The 23,987-nt window shown below is 31.3% G+C and overlaps 1 protein-coding gene across 2 annotated transcripts; it reads right to left on the reverse strand.

The window, feature by feature from the left end:
• Positions 1-1,820: 1,820 nt before the first annotated feature.
• Positions 1,821-23,850, reverse strand: LOC124359978 (asparagine synthetase [glutamine-hydrolyzing]). 2 transcript variants are annotated; one of them, XM_046813190.1, is made up of 11 exons: positions 23,692-23,850; positions 18,741-18,870; positions 16,146-16,271; positions 11,325-11,562; positions 10,475-10,651; positions 9,802-9,980; positions 9,150-9,327; positions 7,267-7,474; positions 4,715-4,888; positions 3,689-3,832; positions 1,821-1,989 (listed from the first exon to the last, which is right to left on the reverse strand). In XM_046813190.1, the coding sequence occupies exons 2-11, from the start codon at positions 18,864-18,866 to the stop codon at positions 1,851-1,853; spliced, it is 1,689 nt and encodes a 562-aa protein (XP_046669146.1). In that variant the 5' UTR covers positions 18,867-18,870; positions 23,692-23,850; the 3' UTR covers positions 1,821-1,850. The 2 variants fall into 2 exon arrangements, with proteins under 2 accessions (XP_046669146.1, XP_046669145.1); XM_046813189.1 differs by lacking the exon at positions 23,692-23,850 and adding an exon at positions 21,252-21,365.
• Between the last annotated feature and the right edge of the window lie 137 nt (positions 23,851-23,987).

A 23,987-nucleotide genomic window follows, 5' to 3' on the forward strand; every position in this document is an offset into this window, starting at 1 on the left:
AGGGTTGAAGCTTAGTACAATCTACCTGGTAAAATATTAATGGTCAGCTTTGGTTGTTGTGAGAAGCTAATCGATTGTGTGACATAATGCTTTATGCTAGGTAAACCAGCAATATAATGTAGCGGAAGTTGAAATAATAATTGGTTTTGAAAATGAATTAGTTATCGTTCGATCAATCAACCTGTATGCTTATAGTAATCGCTTGATAATGTTCAATAAGAAACTGTTGTTACCATCAGGGTGAACTTGTGTTGAATATTGTGTGGATAGTTATAAAGTCATGATTGTACTAAATAAATTTTAAAATAATTTTAAATAAGTATTGCTGTTAAATCAGCTTTGTATATCAAATAATAATGCTGCCATTTCTAATGTTGGTATTTATTTAATTCCTTATCCAAACTACTCCTGCGTTTCCAATGGCCCAGATTTGATTCTTTATGAACTGATTTTAAAACTATCGCTTGCGCGTCTGTAACAGAAAGGTTTTAGAGACTTTGAAACTTGTTACTTAAGTACTTCTTGATTCTGGGTTCACAAGGTGAAATAGCCATCTATCTGTTCGCTTGTCTATTGATAGAACTACAGACCTTATTCATACAATTACAAAAATTACGAGATAAACAACGATTAGTGAACTTTGTTGTTTACCACTGAGAAGATGGTATCCAAAGAGGCGCACAGCTATGCAGAAACATAGACACAGGAAATAAAAACTGTAAGTAAAACATAAATAACTATATTAATTTTGTTATATCTTTGTTTCCTCATACAGAAAGTACAACAATAACACGTTTTTTTTAATGATCAGTAATTTTTTAAATGCCGATCAGCAGTTGTCGCAAATAGAGATTGTTATTTTTAAAACACTATTATTTTAACTATGTACGCTTTTACATACATAAAGTACGGTAATAACATGTTTTAGTGAACAATAATTGGCAAGCTCAGCTGTCATCCACAAATAAGACATTCAAGATTAACTTTGACACATCACTTGTCGTGATATTGTTTAATTGTCACTATACAAATGCATTTTAAGCATTTCTGTTGATTTTATTCATTATTTTGTAATTTATTACTTCGAAAATATTGGTATTGGAATGGAGTGAAAAAAAGTTGCTGTATTGAGAATCATCGATATCGCTAAGAATGGAGTATTTGAATCGACCCATCCCTAGATGTAAGGCAATAAATGTTATGCCTCCTTCAAAATGTTATTAAAATTTATGCCTCCTTTTTTTAATAAGTTAATTTTTATATTTTGAGTATATTATAAAAAATAACTAAAATTAAGGAAAAGTTATTTCTGTGCCACAGTACTTTTAAAAAATGAAGCTATTTCCAGAAACAAAATTGGTATTCCAAGAAAGTGTTAATGATTCATTCACCCTTAAAATGTAAAACATTTTTCACACAATATAAATTAGATGATTTTCTTGTCATCGGTCTATTTATTCATATCACTCCAGAAATAAATAAAGAAATTGGTTAAAAAAAATTGAATGGATGGATGGTTTGTTTTCAGCTAATAAATCTCGCTTCTATTTAAGCGTACAAGACTCGTACTTTTACAATCTAAAGACAACATGCAATGGACCAAGTGGACATTTCTAAGTTCATACATAGGCGTTCTCAAGAGTACAAGAGGTACACATTCCCAAGTGTACAATAAACATACACATTTTCAAGCCTATTCATCTTTAAAGAATACTGCTCATAGAGGATTCGTACTCTGTTTAATTATTTTTAAATGTATTTGCTAAAATGATAAAATACACATGAAACAGTGGGTTTAGGATAACAGAACTGTAAACTTATTACAACAGAGGAATCTTTATTGCACAAGGTCAGGCTTGGTCTTCTGATCCAGCAGCGTAATGTTTGATGAAGCGAGCAGACGGATCTGTCACGTCAATCCACTTGGGCATCCAGAAGTACGGCATGAGCCACTCGGCTTGTCCACCGTAATGCTTCTCAAATATCTCCCTGTCACAAAGTTCAGTGATCAGTTGTAGTTAAATTTTTCTGATCTTACACTCTGTCAAAACCAGTACATTCCAAAGTTTGAAAAAATAAGATTTTGCAGCCAAGCTATTTGAGTAAATTGCACGAGAATCGAGATCTCTAAGTACATCGTAGTTGGGGCTAAATACTGTGGCAATATGTTATTTGGTGTAGTCCTCCTACCTCCCCAATTTCATTTTTCCTAAAAGGGATACATCTTAACCATAAAACACAACAGTGTAGTAAAAGAATTTATTAGTCAACAGTAAGTATAAAATGTTACTTATTTTAATTAATACATATCCTCAAACCCTCTTTAAAGATCTTTTATTATTCTACAACTAAAAATGAATTAATTATTTTTTTTAACTCCAGAATATCGATGTTGGTATTATTTGACCAAAAAATAGTGTAGCTACCTTCCAGAAACAGTTTCAAAAATTTAGATCTTGTTGTTCAAAGGCGGCGAAATTATTAAAAAAAGTGTTAAAGATAAAAAATCCTATTTTAATCTCTAGAGTATTTACTACAAATTTGTTGCATCAGTTCAAACTAAAACTCTGTGAGGGAAGTAAAGTTATTGTGCAAAATGTGACTTTCCTTCTTGTATTCAAATGAATATTATTTATTATCTATGTGGACCAGGTTTATGCTAGTAAAAAATATCTATGAACTAAAACCCAGACAACATAAATCACAACATCAGTTTTTTAATAAAGACTATACAGTGAACTCCCAACGATCTCTAGAGTAATGGGAAAGCCTCATAGTTGTTGAATTTTGAGTTAAGCGCCAGTTCACCTTCCTTTTATTGCAGCGTCTGGTATCTGACACTGTCTCAGACTTGACTCCTGGAATCTGGAGTCATGTTCGTCTGAAGAGATCCAAAGAAAGTAGACAACGAAGAAGCTCAAAACAAAACATTGACAACGTTTCAACATCAGAGATACCTATAAATAGGTGAAGTGGAAGTCTCATTGTCTCATCAGGCACACAATTAATTGTGATCACACAATCTGTGATACTCTATCTTTGTCGTCAACTTCCTTTGTATATCTTCAGACGAGACATGACTCCAGATTCCAGGAGTCAAGCCTGAAACTGTGTCAGATACCAGACACAATAAAACGAAGGTGAACTGGAGCTAAACTTAGAATTCAATTGAATCAACCCTTCCTACCACAGTTACCTCATGGTTGTATTGACCAAGTGTGGCTCCATGACATTCTAGACATTTTAGAAACATTTTTTTTTACAGACATGCATTATTTTGTAAGTCATATTCTTAGAATTTGAACTTATTTTAATGTTTTTAATCAACAACACATTAAAACTACATTTTAAAGAATATTTGTAGGTCTGTGAAGGAGGAGGAGCTCTTCTTATTGGAAATATCAATTTTCTATTATTTTATATAAGAAAACTCACAGTTCCCCAATAATTTTTATTGTTGTGAGTAAAAATTATTGGAGAATTGTGAGTTTTCTTTTATAAAATAATAGAAAATTTCACCCAAACAACTTTTTAAACCCAGTTTTCTAAAGTTTTAATTACAAATATGACTCAGGAGGTAAAATGTACATCATATATTTACTATTGGCTGTAAGGACACACCTATAAAATTTCAAATTAAATAGATCATTGGAAATGGGCTAATCCTCAGAGCCTGGGTTGTACCTACCTATAGTAAAAGGCCTCCTTGGTGGTTGGTGTGCAGTGGGGGAAACGAGTTGCTGCTTGTTTCAGAGCCTCGTCAGATACCTTATCCTCCACAATATCCTGGATCACTTGGAACAGTGATTTCTTGATGCTTGCTACTCCGTCACTGTTACACAACACAATACTATAACTGCTTCAATATTTCCACATAAAAAAACAGGTTTCAAATTATTCTCTTCCTTTATGGTGTGTTAGGAGGTTGTCATAAAATCTTATTGTGCAAAACTTTCTCCAAGTCCTAATACATGATGTGTATAAATAGAGCAATTAACTTTTTTTTCATGAAATATTAAATTGCCTGTTCCATATTTTCCATTTACGATTAAGATTTGATCTGGCACAAAACCTAAACTACTGAAGTAAAATAAAAAAACTAATTAATATGTAAATAGTTATTCATGATAAACAAAAATAATTTGTATTGTTAAAAGTACTATACGTGAGAAGTACAATAAGAGGTATTATGCAGAAAAATATATGTTTTTACTCTGTTAAAGAAAGTCCTGAGCTGTAGTATACACCAGTATATTATAAACAAATTTATTAAGAAGAATAGGTTCTGTTTAGTACAGAAATACTAAGTTTGATTTGACTGAATAATGGTAGATGTTTAATAATTATAATCAGAACTAAAATATTTATTAAAATAAAACCGTTTTTGATTCAAGTCACTCAAAAGAGCACCAAAATTCTTTTATTTCAAAATCCAAAATATTCAGGTATTGTGCTTAAAAAGAAAAAGTGTACTTATTTACAATTGCTAACGTAATTTCATAATTTGGTAATTGAACTGCATCAAAATATCTAAGATCGAAATCTTAGTGGTTTGGAACAGAAACAGATCCAGGAAGAACAGGAAACAAGCAATCTTAGTAATAAAGCTTGACTTCACTCATCAAGTCCATCCTGCAACATTCATATACAAGTCATTATCCTTCAAATACTTAGTACCTATGTCAGTGTTTCATATTGATAACCAATAACTAACCTGAAGGCCTCCTTGTGTCGCCACAGGATGTTGTCAGGCAGCAGTCCTGTGTTGTTGAAGGCACTTCGTAACAGGTGTTTCTCCACTCCCATTTGTGGTTGTCGCAGCTCCGCTGGAAGACTCAGGTAGTACTGGGTCCATTGCAGATCCAGGAATGGTACCCTAAGCTCCAGGCTAAAACAGCAGCATTCTTAATAAAGGACACATCCTATTCTATTTGGCAACACCTGTAATATTCCCTATCCTATAATTTTAATTATCTCTAGACCTTTTAATGAGTTAATTTAAGATTTTATTGTAAGCTATACTGTGAACTATCATATTGTACAGCCACCTTAAAAAATGATTATATTAATTCTGGGAAATTAGACTAGATGTAGAGGTTAATTTGGTACATAAAAATATTTAAAGGACATCTGCTCATAAAACAGGAGATTGCAGTGTGTTACAGTGCAGTGTGTTTTCATTTGCTTGACAACTGCAGAAGAAACCTTTATTGAGCTGCAGAATAATAATTACTTTCAGATCAATGGATGAGTGAAATCTAATATTTTGTGGACAAATAAAATGAAAAGCATGTCTTTATGTAAGGGGCAAAATCAGCAGTAAAAAGTCCTTTCTTTGATTTTACCTCCAATAACCCGTTCAAGTGCATGGAGGTCAGAATATCTAAAGCAGTGGTGTTTGACCATTATTTGTATTGGATAACAGTATATGTGCTGTTCCCTATAGTGTGGGTACTTCCATAGAAGTTTGGTTTGCTTAAGCAGACTGAAAGGCGTCATAAAGTCCTTGAGATTCCAAATTTGTAAATATTTAATAAATCAGACAAATACCCAAGTGGTTCTCAACCCACATACAGCATAGATAGAGATACATTAAGAGTAATTGTAATGTGTGGAGAGAACATGTAGCTTAACGAAAACTGGACCTTTGCCTACTGGTTATGACATCTTCAGTTGAACTGCTATAGATATGAAGAAACTACCTTTAAATGAAATATTTACTTCATGTCATTGTGAAGGAAATACTGAAGAACAGAAATAGATGTAGCAGCATTTCAAGTCTGCGAAGTATTTGTCTCCAATAAGATAGAAAAAGAGCGACAAACAATGAAGATCACCGAGACTGATTGTTAACACTTTGAGTGCTGGCCCTAAATAACATGTAACTCTGTAGAATGCTGGGCGTTTTTGATGGTTTTCAAAAATTTATTTAAAAAAAAGTATTTAAGGTATAAGAAAAATACTTACATGCCTTAATTCAGCTTACTTTCGTCTTTCTTTTAACGTGAGATTGTTGGTAATATTTTAATAAACTACACATAAAAAATGCTTTTGAAAAACATATATTTTTTGAAAAAAAAAAATTATTTTTGAGACAGTTTTTTTTATCTATCAAATTAAACTAAGCATATATACAATTATTTACAATGACCCATTTACAAATATAAACTATCCTTTGAATAATACAAATCATGTTTTTATATTTTGTAGTTTTTTAACAAAAAAACTATGCCGACATATTGATGCGTCGGCATTACTTTCGCTGTCAGTACCGTTTTCAGCATCTGTAACATAATAATATACTATGTAAAATATGAATATATTTTCATTTAATTATATGAATAGAATATTAGTTGAATAAAGTTAATTTATTATAATACGAATTATAGTTTGATTCACGAAAAACAATAACATAACCAAACTTTTACACTGATGTTTATGTGATAAATTAGACTTATTCTTACCTGAAATATGTGTCTCATCTTCTTCCATAAAATCAGGATCAATGTCAGAATCGTCAAAAATACTATCAACAACAATAAAAAGTATCTTCATCTAATACATCACTGATCGCAACGTCGTTCAAGCTGCGAAAAGCCATGATTGCACCATCGACTGCCGGCTGCAACGAACGTCACGTCAGCGGCACGTAAACAAAGCGACCGAAGTTGCTTTGTCATCAAGCTCATTCAATACATCTGACGCCTTCTAGCGGTGAATTGTGTTACTAAAAACCCAAATAACATTGTAGAGAGTAGGCAAAACCCGTTTAAATACGGACAATGTAATATAATACCAATTGAAATGACAACCACGTAAAACTACGGGATTAGCATTCTTCGGAAGTTTCGCTGTTCCGTAAAATTACAGGATTAGCACTCTAAGTGTTAAAAGATTTCTCGAGGTGTAATAATATTCAGTTAAGATCTGGCTCATGGAGGATAGAATATAAGGGCAGTAAGGAAGAAATAAGGAAGATTGGTTTTGGAGATCATTAACTTTTATAACCGTTTGGGATCCTTCAAAGTATCTGAGAACACATTCATTCATCAAACCCTTAGCTACCCTAGTTATCAGTTGGAGACATTTTAAGAATCATGTTATCTTAGATAACATAAATACTACATAGGGCATTCAAACACATTACTTAAAACTGGATACTGGAATCGTGAGTGATTCTTATCAAAGATAAAAACGAACGCCTTCAATCAAACGGAAACGGAAATATTATATAAACAATCGGCAAAGTCCTAATTGTCTACTGACCTGTGAGCAGCAGTGGTGCGGTCGGCACGCAGCCCGTCATATTTGTGTATGTCTCCTAGGAGCCGCAAGCTCTCCTGGTGAGCTTCAGCACTGTTTGGTGCATCCCGGAAGTATATGTAGCCCTGCGCCAGCTCGTCCGCACCTTCTCCACTGAACAGCACCGTGGTGTTTGTGTGAGTCTTCACATAACGTGATATCAGGAACATTCCTGCACATGGCAATACGGTACGATGTAACTTTACATTAACAAATAGTCAGGTTCAGGTAACTGAAGTCCCCACTACAAAGTGGAGAGCCCCTGTATGTTTTCCATGAACTAAATACAATGATTGACTTATACTTGTTTTGATAATTTTGATAAAATGAAGAAAATGTCTTCATTTTAATAAAATTTGGTACCTTTGCTACACACAGTTTTTTCAAAGCATTATTTTAGCTGATGTTAAGACACTGTAATATTTTCCCTATTTTATAATTATATGTTATAAAAATGAGTATTTCCTACCAATAAAATAAACTGCTGATTATATTTATTAATTGAAACTACAAGCGATATTGATCAATAAACATAACTGGTTGTAAACTGTCACTATACTCAAATGTTGTTCCAGATAACTCAATCTAAATAATCTGCACTATTAAAGGCACAATTTTGAAAAACAATAATTCCATCCAAATTTTGTTTACTCTGGTGTTTTTAAATGTTTATTCCAAATTGAATGGATAAATAAACTTGTGTATGAGTTACCAATGTACAAATGTTTGAAAGTCAATACAAAGTAAAACTCCACTTTATGCTTCTGGATAGCATGGTGTATTTCAATAAACTATAAACATTCCAAAATTAATATCCACAAATTTTCAAATTTTTACGGACTTTTTTATTTTGTTATTTAAATAATAATGACAATAAACCATAATATTTTTACATTAAACATCTAAATATAACGAGAAAGTATATAGGCTTTGCAATTTTGTAAAAAAATAATTTCCATGTTTTTCCATGTATCCCAAGGAGTACCTAAAAAATTAATTTACCTTAAAAATTAAGCAATCATGGGCATGACAATAGTCTGAGGTATTTATTTAAGCACGGTATGAACTTTAACAAACCACCAAGACAGGCAAACAATAAAAACAATAAGGAAATGAATAGCAACATGTATCCCATCAGGCGCATAACCCGTGTGTATCCGATTGTTTTTTTTTTTTTTTTTTTTTTCGAGGAGAAGCCAATTCCTTTTATGCCTTATTTTGCCCGTCCTCATGGGCCTCATGGTCTGTGTGAGGATTTTATTCAACAGAATAAGGGGGAGAGTTTATACAGTACAAGATCAAATGGTACTGATAAAAAATGCAAGGGTCACGGACAGGATTAAAACCTGCATTATTTCTCTCAGAATCAAAGTTCAACATCTTAGACTGCTTAGCCATCGGCACTCTCTGAGTATAGAAAGACAAAAGATCGCGTGTACCTGATGTGGTTCATGTCATTGTGAACGTTACTCGCATGTCACTAAACGATTTATAATGACAGTTGTTAGTGTTATTAATATAGCAAGAAATGAATTAATAAATCTGGTTTTTTACTAACTCAAATTTTATTTAAAAGTATGAAAAAAACAATAGATTCATATTTTTTTAATGCTAACTGCATGCCATATTTTTTATATAACTTAATGAATTAAAATTCATAAAATCATACAAAATACTTGAATTTTGTTTTTAAATTAATAAATAAAATAATTTAAAATTCTTTTATTTCTTAAGCGATTCTCAGTACATCTTTGTGCTTTTTTAAAATCTTTCCTTAATTACAGTCTGGTTTTTCTCTGTAGTTTACTACTACTGTTGTGTTATACTTGAGGGTTATATGTAGTTACCAACAGATGCTCGCACAGTTGTGATATCAGCAGTTTCTAAGGAGACGATGACGTCGTCTAGGACTTGACTGACATCCTCAGGTGAGAACGAGACCTCATGGTGTTCAGAGCCGATGTGCTGTGCCACACGCCTCGCAGCCAGGATGTCTGGACTCTCCCCCATCCCGATGGCAAATGACTGGAGAAGACATACAGATCATATGTTTGTCAGAGGTTAGACAGTTTTTACAATGACTAAACCAAAACATAAATTTCTTAAATTTGTATAATCGTAACAAAATAGTACACATGCTGCACCTTACATTGCGTACAATAACATTGGTCCATTTGTGAATATTTTCACAGCTTCCTATGCAGACATGTATAACATTTTTTTTTAATTTCACAATTGGATGATATATCTTTGTAATGCGTTGTCTTTTGTTATCGAAAAATTAAATAACATTATTTATTTTACAACAGATTGAGATACGTCTAATTGTGGTCTAGAATGACTCCCTCTCTTGAGTAAAGGAGACATTTCACTGGTGGTGAGCAACAAGATCCAAACCAAAATTTGTTTTTCGCCCAATAGTCTTGTATCAAAGATACATCAATTATGGAAAATATTCTTGGCAGTCTAGTTATTTAGAAAACAAAATTTGTAACTTGCCTGTATTTTGTAAGGAATGTTGGCTTCTTTAGCTAGTTTGACCAGCAAGGCGGAGACAAGGCTGGAGTCCAAGCCTCCTGATAGAAAACACCCAATCCTCCTTTCTGCCATCAGTCTCTTCTGGACAGCAGACGTCAATAACTTTCGGATGTTGGCGTGAGTGTCTACTTCATTCAGTTCTGTAGATATATTATGTCAATATGAATACAAGATAATACAATAATTAATAAATAACAATGTGATGTAAATCAACATTACCTCTTGTTGAAAAGTTCTATCTTTTTGAAATACATCCTAAACTGTGAAATCCATGTTTTTGATGATGATGCCAAGCTCTCTATTCAGATTATTCTATAATTATGTTCTGCAATCAGCCATTAATTCTTTTTTAAATAGGGTCAAAATCAAATACAAGACCCTGAACCTCAGCTTAATGGTTACAGTTAACCTTTACTTGTAAAACAGATCCTTTAGTCTGCTTTTGTGCTATTATGGGCAGTAGGGTTATGAAGAAGCAAATCATGAAATTCGTGAGATATGAACATAACCATGATGGAACCTCTCAAAGTATAACTATAATGTAACAGTAATTCAATTTGAAACTAATAAGAATTAATTGTTTGCCCTGCATTATTAGTCTTATATCAAAACAACATAAGAATATATGAAGCACCTGAATAAGGCACCAAGGTCTGGAATGCAGGTGGTGTGCCAATGGTGTAGTACCTCTGTTCCCGAAGCAGTGTGGCTGTGCCATCCTTGTTCAGTTGGTACTCTGCAAAGTGTCCTGGAGGGAACTGTTCAACCTTCCATCGGCCTCCATTCATCTTACTGGACAGATCCATCAGACCTGCATCAAACAACAACTGTTTATTGCATTTGCTTCCTCAACAACAGCTTCTACTTCTAGCAAGACTTACTTCGGTCAATATTAGTTCTATTGGACAACAATGATACAGTAGTTCTGCATCCAACAATTTAGATCCAACCAACTCCTACATCAACTACACAGCTCCATTAGACCTGAATTTGACAACAATAACTTCATCACTCTTTTCTTCAAAAATATAATCAGATTTGAATCCAAAAACAGCAATTACTTTATCTAATAATAGCATTTTCAGCAAATTTTAAAAACAATAACTTTGTAAAAATATATTTAGTTCTTAATAATTTCAAAACATTTAAAATAAAGCAATAGTTGACTTGTAGAATGCCAAGAATTAATATAAACTAAAATTTATACTCTGTATACTTTCATAACGAAATGAATTAATTTGTGACCTAGTATTTCTATATAATGCAACATGTTTGTATCTTAAACCCTTGTGTACCAACATCTAACGCTACTTGACACTTACTAGACTTTCCTTACAGTCTACGAGAGACTCTGGCTATAAGGGTTAAACATAGTATACATTTAATTTGTAAAAGAGACTAAATGAAAAATTGTTTTAAAGGTTAGGTACTCTGAACCGTGAATACATGAACAGGAAACAACAACTACCTATTTAAAAACTGACCTTTGGCTTCAGACGAGAAACCAACAATGCCAACGTCGGAGGAGAGGCGGAAAAGTGGCCGCACACCAAAGGGATCCCGGCCCACGTAGACACGCTGCGCTTTGCTGTCCACCAGCACAAACGCAAAGACACCATCCAGGTGCTGCACGCAGAACTCCACCCCCCTTGTGGCCAGCAAGTGGATGATGCACTCCACGTCACATCGAGTTTCGTACTTTAACTTGTACTGCTCTTCCAGCTGTAGAGTTCATTGTTATATTATCACCCATGGTATCAGATAAAGATAAACACAATTTATAAGCCCATCTTGAGCTCTAGTATTTTTTTACTGAGCAAACTATTTACCTTGTTAAAAGCTATTTATTATTTAACACTTATATATGGTCTGATGTCATGTAGCTAGAAAGTTACTGCTGCATTTGTCACTGCTTTGGTTTCCGACCTTGATTATGATTTTTTAACCCAAGTTTGCATCTTTGCCTTTTTCCCTTCCTGCTATGCTATGAAGCTATCTTTTTCCCTTAAGAGTAGACTGTAGTGAAACTGAACTTGTGTTTTATCCCATAAGAACAGTCTTAAACCTGAAACACTCTTAAGTTCTTTTTTCTTAGTAGAATTATCGTGAACAACCTAATTGTCGTGAGTGTTGTCATTTTAAAAATATGGACATTTTAAAAACCATGTCCAATGAAAAATCTTTATGCCACATTCTACACTTCTCCTACAACCTATGGTCGATCTGCCATCTTCAATAACCCGACACCCAGCGGCAAACCAAAGATGTCTACTATGACGCACCAATCCACCCCCACCCCCCATATAGTGTTTGTCCCATTTATCGTCTAGGCTCCAGCCTAAAAGGGCTATTTTTGACCCCCCTCCCTCCCCTCTATGCATCAGGTCAAATGTCAACTGGGTGATTGTTCATATAGGTACTCCAGTCTACGACTATGACGCACCAATCCACCCCCCACCTCCCCCCATATAGTGTTTGTCCCATTTATCGTCTAGGCTCCAGCCTAAAAGGGCTATTTTTGACCCCCCTCCCTCCCCTCTATGCATCAGGTCAAATGTCAACTGGGTGATTGTTCATATAGGTACTCCAGTCTACGACTATGACGCACCAATCCACCCTCCCCCCCCCCCATATAGTGTTTGTCCCATTTATCGTCTAGGCTCCAGCCTAAAAGGGCTATTTTTGACCCCCCTCCCTCCCCTCTATGCATCAGGTCAAATGTCAACTGGGTGATTGTTCATATAGGTACTCCAGTCTACGACGACCGTTGGTCATAAATGAAATTAAAATCGCTGGTGGGCGTGCTCATATTCCCTTTTGGTGGTATATAGATTAACAAATAGGCATGTGTACAGAAATTTAATATATTTTACTTTATGAAGTCATTATCATCTTGATTTTGTGACCTTAGTATTTGGTCACAAAATAGAGTTTTTGTTAAAATCTGTTTAATTTTTTTCTTCTGACACTGAACATTGAACTTTAAAAAAATCATCAACAGTTTGCGTGGCCTTTGAATGTACGGGCATGTTGACTTGGTGTATACTTTTAGATAACTAAATCAAAAATGGTTTCATTATTGAAGTCAAATTTATAAGAATGTTTTTTAAACAAAATACAATTGAAAAATGTATTTAAAATTTAGAAATTATGACAAAATCTTTGATGAATTATTAAATATCATATTCAACAGTTTTGCAGTATTCAAAACTAATCATCTTATTAACACACAAAATATGTCATTCAGTGTGGGAGTTTGGATTGCCCATATTTACGCTAGCAATGCTCGTGCAGACCATTGTTGCCACCTCAGCAGTGTGAACAAGTAAGGTGGCATTTAATTTTTACAAAAGAAAGAACAAGAATCACTTTATATTCATCTTTACGTATAAAGTATATTATCAGAAATTCTTCAGAACTGTTCCAAAATATCCTAGAATGATTGTGACATCTGAAGATTCCACAAAATGAATCAGTTTTATCTTAACTAATATTTATAAATTTATAACACATACTCTTTGTGTGTGGTTTGTAATGAAATATATAATACAATACGGCTGCATTCATTTCATCCAAAATGTTATCCCTCAAATCAATTTCGGAATACCCCATATGGACCAACATCACAAAATTATGCAAGCCTTGTTTTCAGATTCCCCACTATTAATAGAAAATTGTATATTGCACAAAACAATTGGTGATGAGAGTTTCACATTCTGTGACAAACAATGATCAACTGTAAATTCAACACTTAACACGTATGGTTGATATTATTTCAGTTTTACTAACAAGGGGAGTAGTAATTACAGTAATGCAATTTAATTGCTATTTACAATCAGCTTAATTCAAAATATTTTTAAGTGGTAGTTCAACTAACCAATTATTTAGGAGGTAACAATTATTAATGTTTACCGTAACTGTTCTTTCTACTTAGTGTTCACAAACAAATTCTTTTAACACTCTTTCTCTCATACCCAGAATTATCAGAACTAAAAACTTGGTTGTATAAAAAGTATGGCTAATTGATTTTGTTTTTAAAGCATCAAAAATTAACATAGTTTCATATTTTTAACTTTTACCATTTCTACTGCTGTGATCTTAGTTCATGTCATAGGTACTATTGGTATCAAAATCCTATACAATGTTTTATATTATGACAGTGTTGATTTTTTTTTATATCATGTCATTATCATATCTTTGGTCATTTCTCAGTCAAAACTTAAGATATCTTTATAAATGTTGGTACCAAATTTTTTTTAATAAAATTAAAAAGCATCATAAAAATGTTCAAGTTTTGAACTAGACTTGCTCCTTTATGGAATTCTAAACAAAGTTTTATTATTGTAGTATCACTAGATAAAGGAATACAACATTTTCCAATATATAATTTTTTATTTTGTGCAAGGCCTTTCTGAATCAAAGATTCCATCAGGCACTTCACAAATTAAAAAATTATATATTGGAAAATGTTGTACTCCTTTATCTAGTGATACTACAATAAACCGTTTTTCCAATGCTCCAAGATTCTACAAAGTTTATTACTTTATTTTTTTGGGAAATTCTTTATTGACAAAAATAGCATACAATTTAAAATACTACGTACGTAGTGTACATAGTTTTAAATATTAACTAAAGAAAGGTTTTGATTAAAAGTGATAAGATAGATTTTGCATAGGTTCCAAGAACTACTTATAATATTATATTTATGATAATCTTGTAACTAATTTTAATAAAAAATAAAGGTGGCATTCGTATTATTCTTTTATTGAAGGAACAAACATTATTTATTAAGTCATTTTTACACATTAATATTACACATAATATAATTATTAAAACATTGTCTAAAAATAAAATTCTGAGTACCATATGCTATTGTTATTCAGTGACACAAACTCACAAACTGTGTTTTGTATATACTATCGCCCCAAAACAAGTGATGTAACTGCTATAATTTAACAATATATTTTTCCAGGCCTGGACTTAATGCCACCTGTAAAAGGTTAACCATAATTTTTGTCCTCCTCCGTAGACTAATGGTTATAGTCTCGGCTCTCTAACCAAGAGATCACGGGTTGAAATCCCAGGGAGGTCCAATCATGTACTTTGACAATAAAAACCAGTGAACATCGAAGCCAGCATAGCTAAGACACTAAGGCTTAAATAAGGAAAAAAACCATAATTTATGATGTAATGGCTCTTTATGAATGTATATACTGATGTCACTTTGTGTTTTGTGCAATGGTATACTAGTCAAATCAGTTTATTTACAGTAGATAAAGCATATATTTTCTTTCATCAATAGTAATGGCTAGTTTTTATCAACTGATAACATAAGTAGTGGTCATTTCATTTTGAAATAAATTCTCTCTAAAATGTTCTAAGTCTCTTTAATGGTAAGTTAATTAATTAAAATCTTAATCTTTCTTAAGTTCCTAAAATCAACATGGACTGCAAGTCTTGATCCATTCAATAAATTACCCAAATTCAATACTTTACTAATTATTATAAGTAGAAACTTTATAAATAACAATATTAAAAGATCATACTGAATAAAAAAGTTTAGCTTAGGTCAGTTACTGAATAAGGCTAACAAACAAACAGGTCCAAGAGGAGAATAAAAAGAAAAGAGTATAGAAGGCTATTAAAGAAGGAATCAGTGAAGATGACTACTTTCCTGGTGGTTTTTAGTTAAATTGGTATAGTTACAGTGTATGTAGGGTAGGCCTGACTTTAACATCGATTTCCCGAAAGTACTGTTTTGAGACCTTTAGGTACACTTTTTGAAAGAAAACTATTCAAAATTTACACAGTTGTTTAAACTATATGGTGAGTACATTTATGCATGTTTTTTTAAGTTTTCTGTATTTAAAAAAATAGACCTTATTTATGTAAGTTTTAAAATATAATAATATTTTTTACTAACTGAGATATTTATAAATAATTGCATGAATGTGAAGCTCTACTCATGTAGAATAAGTCCCTGAAATCTGAAGCCATTCGGTTCAATAGTTTATGATATAATGGTACCAATGTTGTCCTGTTTAAATACATAGGACTCCAAAAGGTCCATGAATTAGTTATTCGAACCATTTCAAAATCTATCTAACACTTCATATGTGTATCGCTGTAAAAGTTTAAGAATTGAAAAAATGACTTGTTTTTTACAAACTTATACAACAGTAACTTTCATACTATGCTTGGCAAATATTGTAAAGATCTGGAAACTCCCAAATTTTTATTGAATTTGTTTGAAGAAAGAGCTGATAAGAAAGAAACAGTTATATAGTGATAACTCATATACTCACCCTCCTGTAGTTGTATAGTTCTCCATTACACAGCAGGGTGAGGTGGGGGTAGTCATGTAGAGTCATGGGCTGCATTCCATACACATTGTCGATAATAGTTAGGCGTACAAACCCAAGGCACGCACACTACAACACCAGTGACAGATTTCAACAAATATGCAAATTACAAAGTAAACTGCAGATAATACATTATTTTATCTAGTAGTTACAATGTAGTAAGTGAATATTAATATAAAAATGTTACTTTTTATATTTACCATGAAAAATCTCATAATAAAATAAATAAATTTTACCCCTTAATTAGTAATTACTATAAATAACTAAAATATCTTTCAGGCATGTAAAACAAACAAACTGATAAAGTGATAACACGTTCACGATGACGTGTACCCCATCAGGTACACGCAATCTGTCACAACTTCCATTGTGTACCCAATCGGGTACACACCGAGCTTTTGTAAAGTGCGTCGTTGTGCACCTGATGGGGTACACAATGTATTTCCTTATTGTATTTTTACTGTTTGCATTTCTTGGTGGTTTGTTAAATTTGTTTCCAAAGAAGGTAAGCGAAGGTGCACAATCCCTTAATTTTTAAGCTAAATTAAATTTTTAGGTACCCCTTGGGGTACATGGAGAAAAAATCGATAAAAACACATTGAGATAATTTTTTTGTGCGAAATTGCAACGCCTACATACATTTCTTGTTGTACTTTTATACATTTAACATAAAAAACTGGTTAGGTTTTTTTTTTGCTATTATTATTGAAAAATGTTATGGCATATGAAAAAGTCTGGATAAAAGACTTTTATCCACAGTGTGTTGACGTAAACGTGTTAAAAACTGAAATCACTGGAGGGAAATTTCTACATTTAATTTTAATGTAAAAACTTAATATTACAGATGGAGAACTTTTAAATGGAAATAATTTATTCTTTACCACAACAAATAAAGGAATGGTAGACATTTAATCAGAATCCTAAAACATTAAAACTATTTTTAGACAATTGATTTTTAATTGATTTTTACATAAAACTCATCAATTAATTGCCAAACACTCTTCAAAAAGAAAGTAACAATGGGTATGCCAACTAGTTTATTCCACTATGTTTTAAAATTCTGCCTTGCAGTACAGGGTTTATTCTAAGGCAGTGTGTGAATATTATACTATTACAAGACTAAGTGGAATATATTCAAGTTTTGTATATATTTGCTAATGTGAGGACTATACTATTCTGATATAAAAATGTAAGAAATGTATAAGAGCCATACAAATTGTTATAAGAGCCATGTAATATAGAGGACTCTGGAATTAATGAAATTTTATATATAACACAGGAAATAGCAAACTATGGTAAGTAAATTCAAATTATTTTAAATCTGATTTATATTGCTTCATAAGGAGTACATGAAGAATCTTAGAACCAAAGCTGTTTAATATATAATAATAAATGAATTGGGTTATTACTCAAAGTGTCCCTTATTTGCTGATGGTAACTTACAATATAATGATCAATAAAGCCTCAATTCCACAAAAATCAAATATTTACTTCTACATGTTAACAAAATTAGATAGACTGTTCAAATTAAAAGGCCGTATGATGAACCGAACTCAGTTAACCAGGAGGGTACACAACAAGACAAGAAATATGGGTTGATAACAAATGTTTGCAACTAGAATCTGATGGGTTCACATAAATTTCTCAGTTTTTATCTAAACAATAATTTAAATTAGAAAGTTTATATCCAACCACATATAAACAAAGCAAGTTCTTACAGATTACTTTCTAGAAAATTCTGAATGTTGCTAGAACATTTTAATACTATTAATTTTCACAGTCATGTAAAGTCAATATAGGAATCTTTATGTAATTTTAAAGTAAATTTCACTGATCAAAATGCTTAGTCAGGGTTATTTGTATATTATATGTAGACAAATGCCATTCTTTTGGTTATAAAACTCAAATATATTAACTTCTTCATTTTATTTTCACAAAATTATTTAGAAAACTACCAAACTGTTTAAACAAGACAAAATTATTATAATTATATCAAACTTCTAAAAGAACTATATTGATATTTTCCTATATACAAGCCAATATGATTTGAAAATAGTTTATTGTACATGTAATTCTATAATAAAACATCTTATATCATTAGTATTTTGAATTAATTCAAATTCTTACGCTCTCTGATAAGATTTGGATTACCAGCATAGCCAGCTTGTGTAAAGTCTGGGAGCAAAATGTTATAACAAATCGATGCTCACTTATTGCTTAACTCATTTTTTATACAAAGTGGTTAACAAATTTAGAATGGAAACAAAACTATTAATTAAGTTTAAGTGGTAAGTTTGTGAGTTAGTGGTATAGTTTCACGTCAAATTTTTAAATCTCATAATCATTTTGTAACTTGAGCAAAAATTTAATTCAGGGAAATTTAAAAGGGAAGAATGATTTACTTGTAAAGATCTGTATAAATACTAGTTCACTCATTAACTTCAACATCGACAAAACTACTCAATATTTGGTTTACTTATACAATAAAATTAAACAAAAACAAAATTATCTAATTAAAATGAATGAATTTTAATCTACCTTGACTTTGTTGTCATACTGAATTTTCCAAGCGTCAGGGCCACGATGTCTGATCTTTGCGAAGGTACTATCTGTGTATGATATAGACTCAGTAGAGACCCCAAACAACGCCCAGATGCCACACATCTCTCTGAAAAAAATCAATGAATAACAAACATCAATATTGATAATAAAATGCACTGCTATGTTTTGTTAGTTAGAGAAATCTATTACAACTAATTAAAGATAGTAACAGATTTTTAATACAAAGCTACCTACAAATAAAAAGCTAAATTATTCTTTTTCTAATTTTATCTTGATTTTTTTTGCAGAGAGGGTGTAAAAATGTTTGTTATATTACAGTAAGGCCAAGCGTTCGTGCAGTCACGCATTTTTACACCCCCTCTGCAAAAAAAATCAAGGTAAAATTAGAAAAAGAATAATTTAGCTTTTTATTTGTAGGTAGCCTTTGTATTAAAGAAGGAGAAATGTATTTACAGTTATCTGACTTCTACTACAATATATGATAGTCAGTAGCTTAAAACATACTGACTCAAATCAATCAGCAATGTAACAATTTAACTATTTCTACTGTAATCAGTAATTTTATTAGGTTTTTATATGCCACAATATAATCTCAGTTTACATATAAGCTTGTTTATATCCCGTTATTTAAAATTAATGTTTTAGAGACAGTACACATCTGGAAATAAAGATATGTTTAAAAATTAATTTTGAAACTCACAAAAAACTCTGTTAAGAATATTACTTTTTATGAATTAGTATCATTTTTCATCAGTTGTATTATGATACGTTCTTAATCATCAACATTTTTAAGTAAACATTTTATATTAAAATATTACCATGGTATTAGAGGGAACCAAAGATAAAAAATATGGTTTTTCTTAAAACATGCTTGCATTGTATAAGATGAAAAATATTATCTGTCTAATTTAGAGACTACATATTAAAAGGCAGCTTAAAACATACCGAACTATCATATATTGTAGTAGAAGTCAGATAACTGTAAATACATTTCTCCTTCTTTAATACAAAGCTACCTACAAATAAAAAGCCAAATTATTCTTTTTCTAATTTTATCTTGATTTTTTTGCAGAGGGGGTGTAAAAATATGTGACTGCACGAACGCTTGGCCTTACCATAATATAGTGAACAAGTGTGGGACTCTGACAGGTGTATTCCTGAAGTGTACCCCACAAAAAAACACCCCCTCCTCTTGGACCAGCCTGGAAATGGTGTTCCCAATACTTTGGACAGGGCCTTTTGTATGAGTCTTATTTATTCAATCTTTTATCTGGTTTCCTTTTTTCCTAGATTATTTGTTCACGATCTAGAGCCATCTTTTTCACCCTTAGGATTTTCTCCACATATTTAGCCACCATTGATATCAGTATACAAAATTAAAATAAACACAATGTCTTCTATACAAAACATTTGAAAAGATATGAGGAAATTGGTATGAAGACATACAGTAAATGGTTTCAGAAAAGAATTTCCCTCTAGTAGAATTATGTTTTATTTAATGTTCTGAAGGTGTTTGATAATTCGATTTTTCTAAATTAAATTATTTCTCCCTCCTGATGTTTAATTCTAATTTTAGAAAATAAAATATAAATTTATAGGTTTTATTTGTACTTAAGAGTGTTCAATTTATGTACTCTTTTGTGTAAATATCTTAAAAACAATTTTAACTATTGAAGTGAAATTGTCAGGAATGTTTAGTAAATTATGCAGTACACATAATGAGATTTTACCAATTTGTACCACTCAGAAATTTACCTGTACACAATGTATTACAGCTTGAGAAAGTAACAAAAATATCTTTAGAGTGATTAATACAGATATTAGATTTCTCCAACAGTTGAGACAAATAACATTTTAAGGTGGTGGACCATTATTATGTATGTTACTTATTATCCATGTTACTTTTTTTGTAACATATATTGATAGCAAATGTCCACAATCTTACTATCCTTTCAAATGTTTATTATTTTAAAACAAGTTTTTTTGGTATAGTTGAAACATTTGAATTTCAAAATTTTAACCATCTATGATCTTTATAGAGACCAAAAAGGATTTTGCTAATAGTATAGGATTTAGTTGTTTTGTGTTATTTCTTTATTAGTTACAAAAATTAGAGATTTTGGTGCTTCCACCATCCTTTACTGAAAAAATTAATTTAAAAAATGCTTTAAAACAAACTTGAAGTGTTTATAATAAACTTTCCCAAGTTCATTACTAGGAGCCAAAACTAGGAATATGTTTATTTTGTTTAAGTCAAAAATTGGAACAAGATTAGGTACTTTATTCCCATTTAGTATACTTTTCCAAAATATAAATCTTTTTCTACATGTAATTAATGTATTTTTTTGTAATTTATCACATAATTAAATATTCCATGTTGGAGACATGACATTAATCATATTATTGGAGTAAAGTTCTAAAACTGTGTGTGACAATTCATTGAAAAATACAAATGAACTTAAATTACTATATATTTTAAGAACTCACCCCACCCTGATACAAATCGTTACAACAAGTAAAGTCTGAACCCAAACTTTGTTGGATAAGAAACACATGATAAATTAAATAACGGAAACAATTGTAATTTAGAAGTTGCAATAAACATTATGTTTAATTAGCATTGTGCTTTCAAATTGTGTGCTTATAATTAGTTACTTATTTAATCACATTGTATAGCATTCAGATAAGATATCAGATTGGCTGAAACCACAATGTTTTTGTCAGCTCAAAAAGCATTGATTTCTTCATCAGGCAAATTTAGCTATATAACAATAACTATTTCTACTGTAGTAAGTTTAGCTATGTAACAATAACTATTTCTGCTGTAGTAAGCTTAGCTATGTAACAATAACTATTTCTACTGTAGTAAGCTTAGCTATCTAACAATAACTATTTCTACTGTAGTAAGCTTAGCTATGTAACAATAACTATTTCTACTGTAGTAAGCTTAGCTATCTAACAATAACTATTTCTGCTGTAGTAAGCTTAGCTATGTAACAATAACTATTTCTACTGTAGTAAGCTTAGCTATCTAACAATAACTATTTCTACTGTAGTAAGCTTAGCTATGTAACAATAACTATTTCTGCTGTAGTAAGCTTAGCTATGTAACAATAACTATTTCTACTGTAGTAAGCTTAGCTATCTAACAATAACTATTTCTACTGTAGTAAGCAGTAATTTTAGCGAGATTTTATATGCCACAATATAATCTCAGTTTACATCTAAGCTTGTTTAAATCCTGTTATTTAAAATTATTGTTTTAGATTCAGCATGCATCTGGAAATAAAGATATGTTTAAAAATTAATTTTGAAACTTAAGGAAAAACTCTATTAAAAAAATTACTTTTTATTTTTTTATGAATTATTAAATTTTTGTCAGTTGTATTATATGTTCTGAATAATCAACTTTTTTTAGGTAAACATTTTATATTAATATATTATCATTGTATTTGGGCGGCCTAGAGGGAGCCAAAGGTAAGAAAATTATATTTTCTTAAAACGTGCTTGCTTTCTACAAGTAGAAAAATATTTGTATGATTTAGATATTACATATTACACACACATACATACATATTATATATATATATATATATATATATATATATATATATATATAAAACAGTTTCCATGATTCTCCCTCAGTACCAAGAAGAATATTATACCTTTTACCATTGCTAAGCTGTCTCAGGAGAAAATGTCTTGCCAGGAAATATAAGTTATCTTTTTAAATTATCCTGAGAAGATAAATTGCTCACCCCCACCTCAAGACTAAATTATATATAATTTATAATTATATAATTTATTTCTCTGGTGCAAAAAGCAATGCTTATACGTATTTGTTTCCTATGAAAAACTAACTATTAAAAAAAAACAAGCTTGTAACAAACTTTCTGTTATCTTTTAACAATTGTTTAATCAGGATTTAGATTTAAATTATGTGATGGGTTTTAACAGTAATTTATGATATACAAATAATTATTTTTTGTTAATTAAAAACATTAATATTTTTCCTTATCAGTAGTTATATCCTTGATGTTAAATACTTGCCCAAAATTATATTCTGATCCCATTGAAAGGGGTCTGTCAGTGGTTTTGGGTTTTGAATACCTCTTACTAATGCTAAAATAGACACCATTTTGATCCTATGCAATCACTCAAGTATATTTAAGTCAAATAATTTGTATTTGTTTTATTAACTTTTGTTTCCCAATATCAAGTTGTAACTAGATAAAAAGATTTTTAATAATTATTTCGCATGTCAAAATTTATGTATCACTTCAGTGAGTGTTAATAATATTTTCATATATTTTGGGTTCTTTATAAGTAATCTCTGTGAAATTCAAATTAACTACCTACAAACCTTTATAAAAACATACAAGTACAATTTGTAGCTATATATCAGAAGTACTAAATTATATACATATTAATAAAAAGAATTTCATTAACATTACATTGTAGAAACTTCTTGCTTGTTGGATTTTAATTATTCGTTAATTAAAAAAAATTCAAATTATTAAATTTTATTTTTTAGACTTTTCCTTTAAAAGGCAAACTTAATTAGAATCATACAACTGAAAACTGGCTTTGGAATGATCATTTTTCAACAAATGAATAATTTATTAGCATTGTTTGATTCATTCCAAATTTAAAGTAGAAGCCAGATTGTAGGCCTGCTATTGTTAAAATATTTACATTATAACCACTCAATAAAATTACGTATTGCATAAGAATGTTAATAATGTATTTAAATTATCACATTAACAGTTAATATGTTTGAACTAATATCTAAAAACTGCAGATGTTTAAAATCAAACTTAATTGACTGAGAAGTAACGGCAACATTTGTAGGTAAATAAATTTGATTGTTGGTCAATAATTATAATTGCATTATTATCAGTCCGTTATACAACACGAACTACCTTACCTTGCGGACAGACGAACTACCCGTGGTTGATATCACCCGCAAACAATGCGAGAGTGAGAGAGGTTAGGTCAATTCCCTGTTGAGCCACGAGGCCGTGTTGTGGCGCTGCGTTGGCAAGACAGTACCAGCGGCAAGAATGGCAAAGCAGTCAGTTGACGTTGGCAATGAAGCTAGATGTTACGTCATCCACTAGTCGCTTCAGTCGTTTTGTTGTCTATATACTACAGCTGCTGTGTCTGCGGTTAAAACATTCCGCTTCTACTGCGCATGAGCTGCACGTGCTGGAACTGGCGCCT

Source organism: Homalodisca vitripennis, chromosome 4, assembly GCF_021130785.1.
Source record: "Homalodisca vitripennis isolate AUS2020 chromosome 4, UT_GWSS_2.1, whole genome shotgun sequence".
Lineage (NCBI taxonomy): Eukaryota > Metazoa > Arthropoda > Insecta > Hemiptera > Cicadellidae > Homalodisca > Homalodisca vitripennis.

Coding starts and splice junctions, on each gene's coding strand:
- LOC124359978 (XM_046813189.1), bottom strand. CDS start 21,319: ATGTGTTTCTTATCCAACAAAGTTTGGGTTCAGACTTTACTTGTTGTA. Junction 9,328..9,801: donor ACATTCCTTACAAAATACAG/GCAAGTTACAAA, acceptor TGTCTTCTCCAG/TCATTTGCCATCGGGATGGG. Junction 1,990..3,688: donor AAGGAGGCCTTTTACTATAG/GTAGGTACAACC, acceptor ACTTTGTGACAG/GGAGATATTTGAGAAGCATT.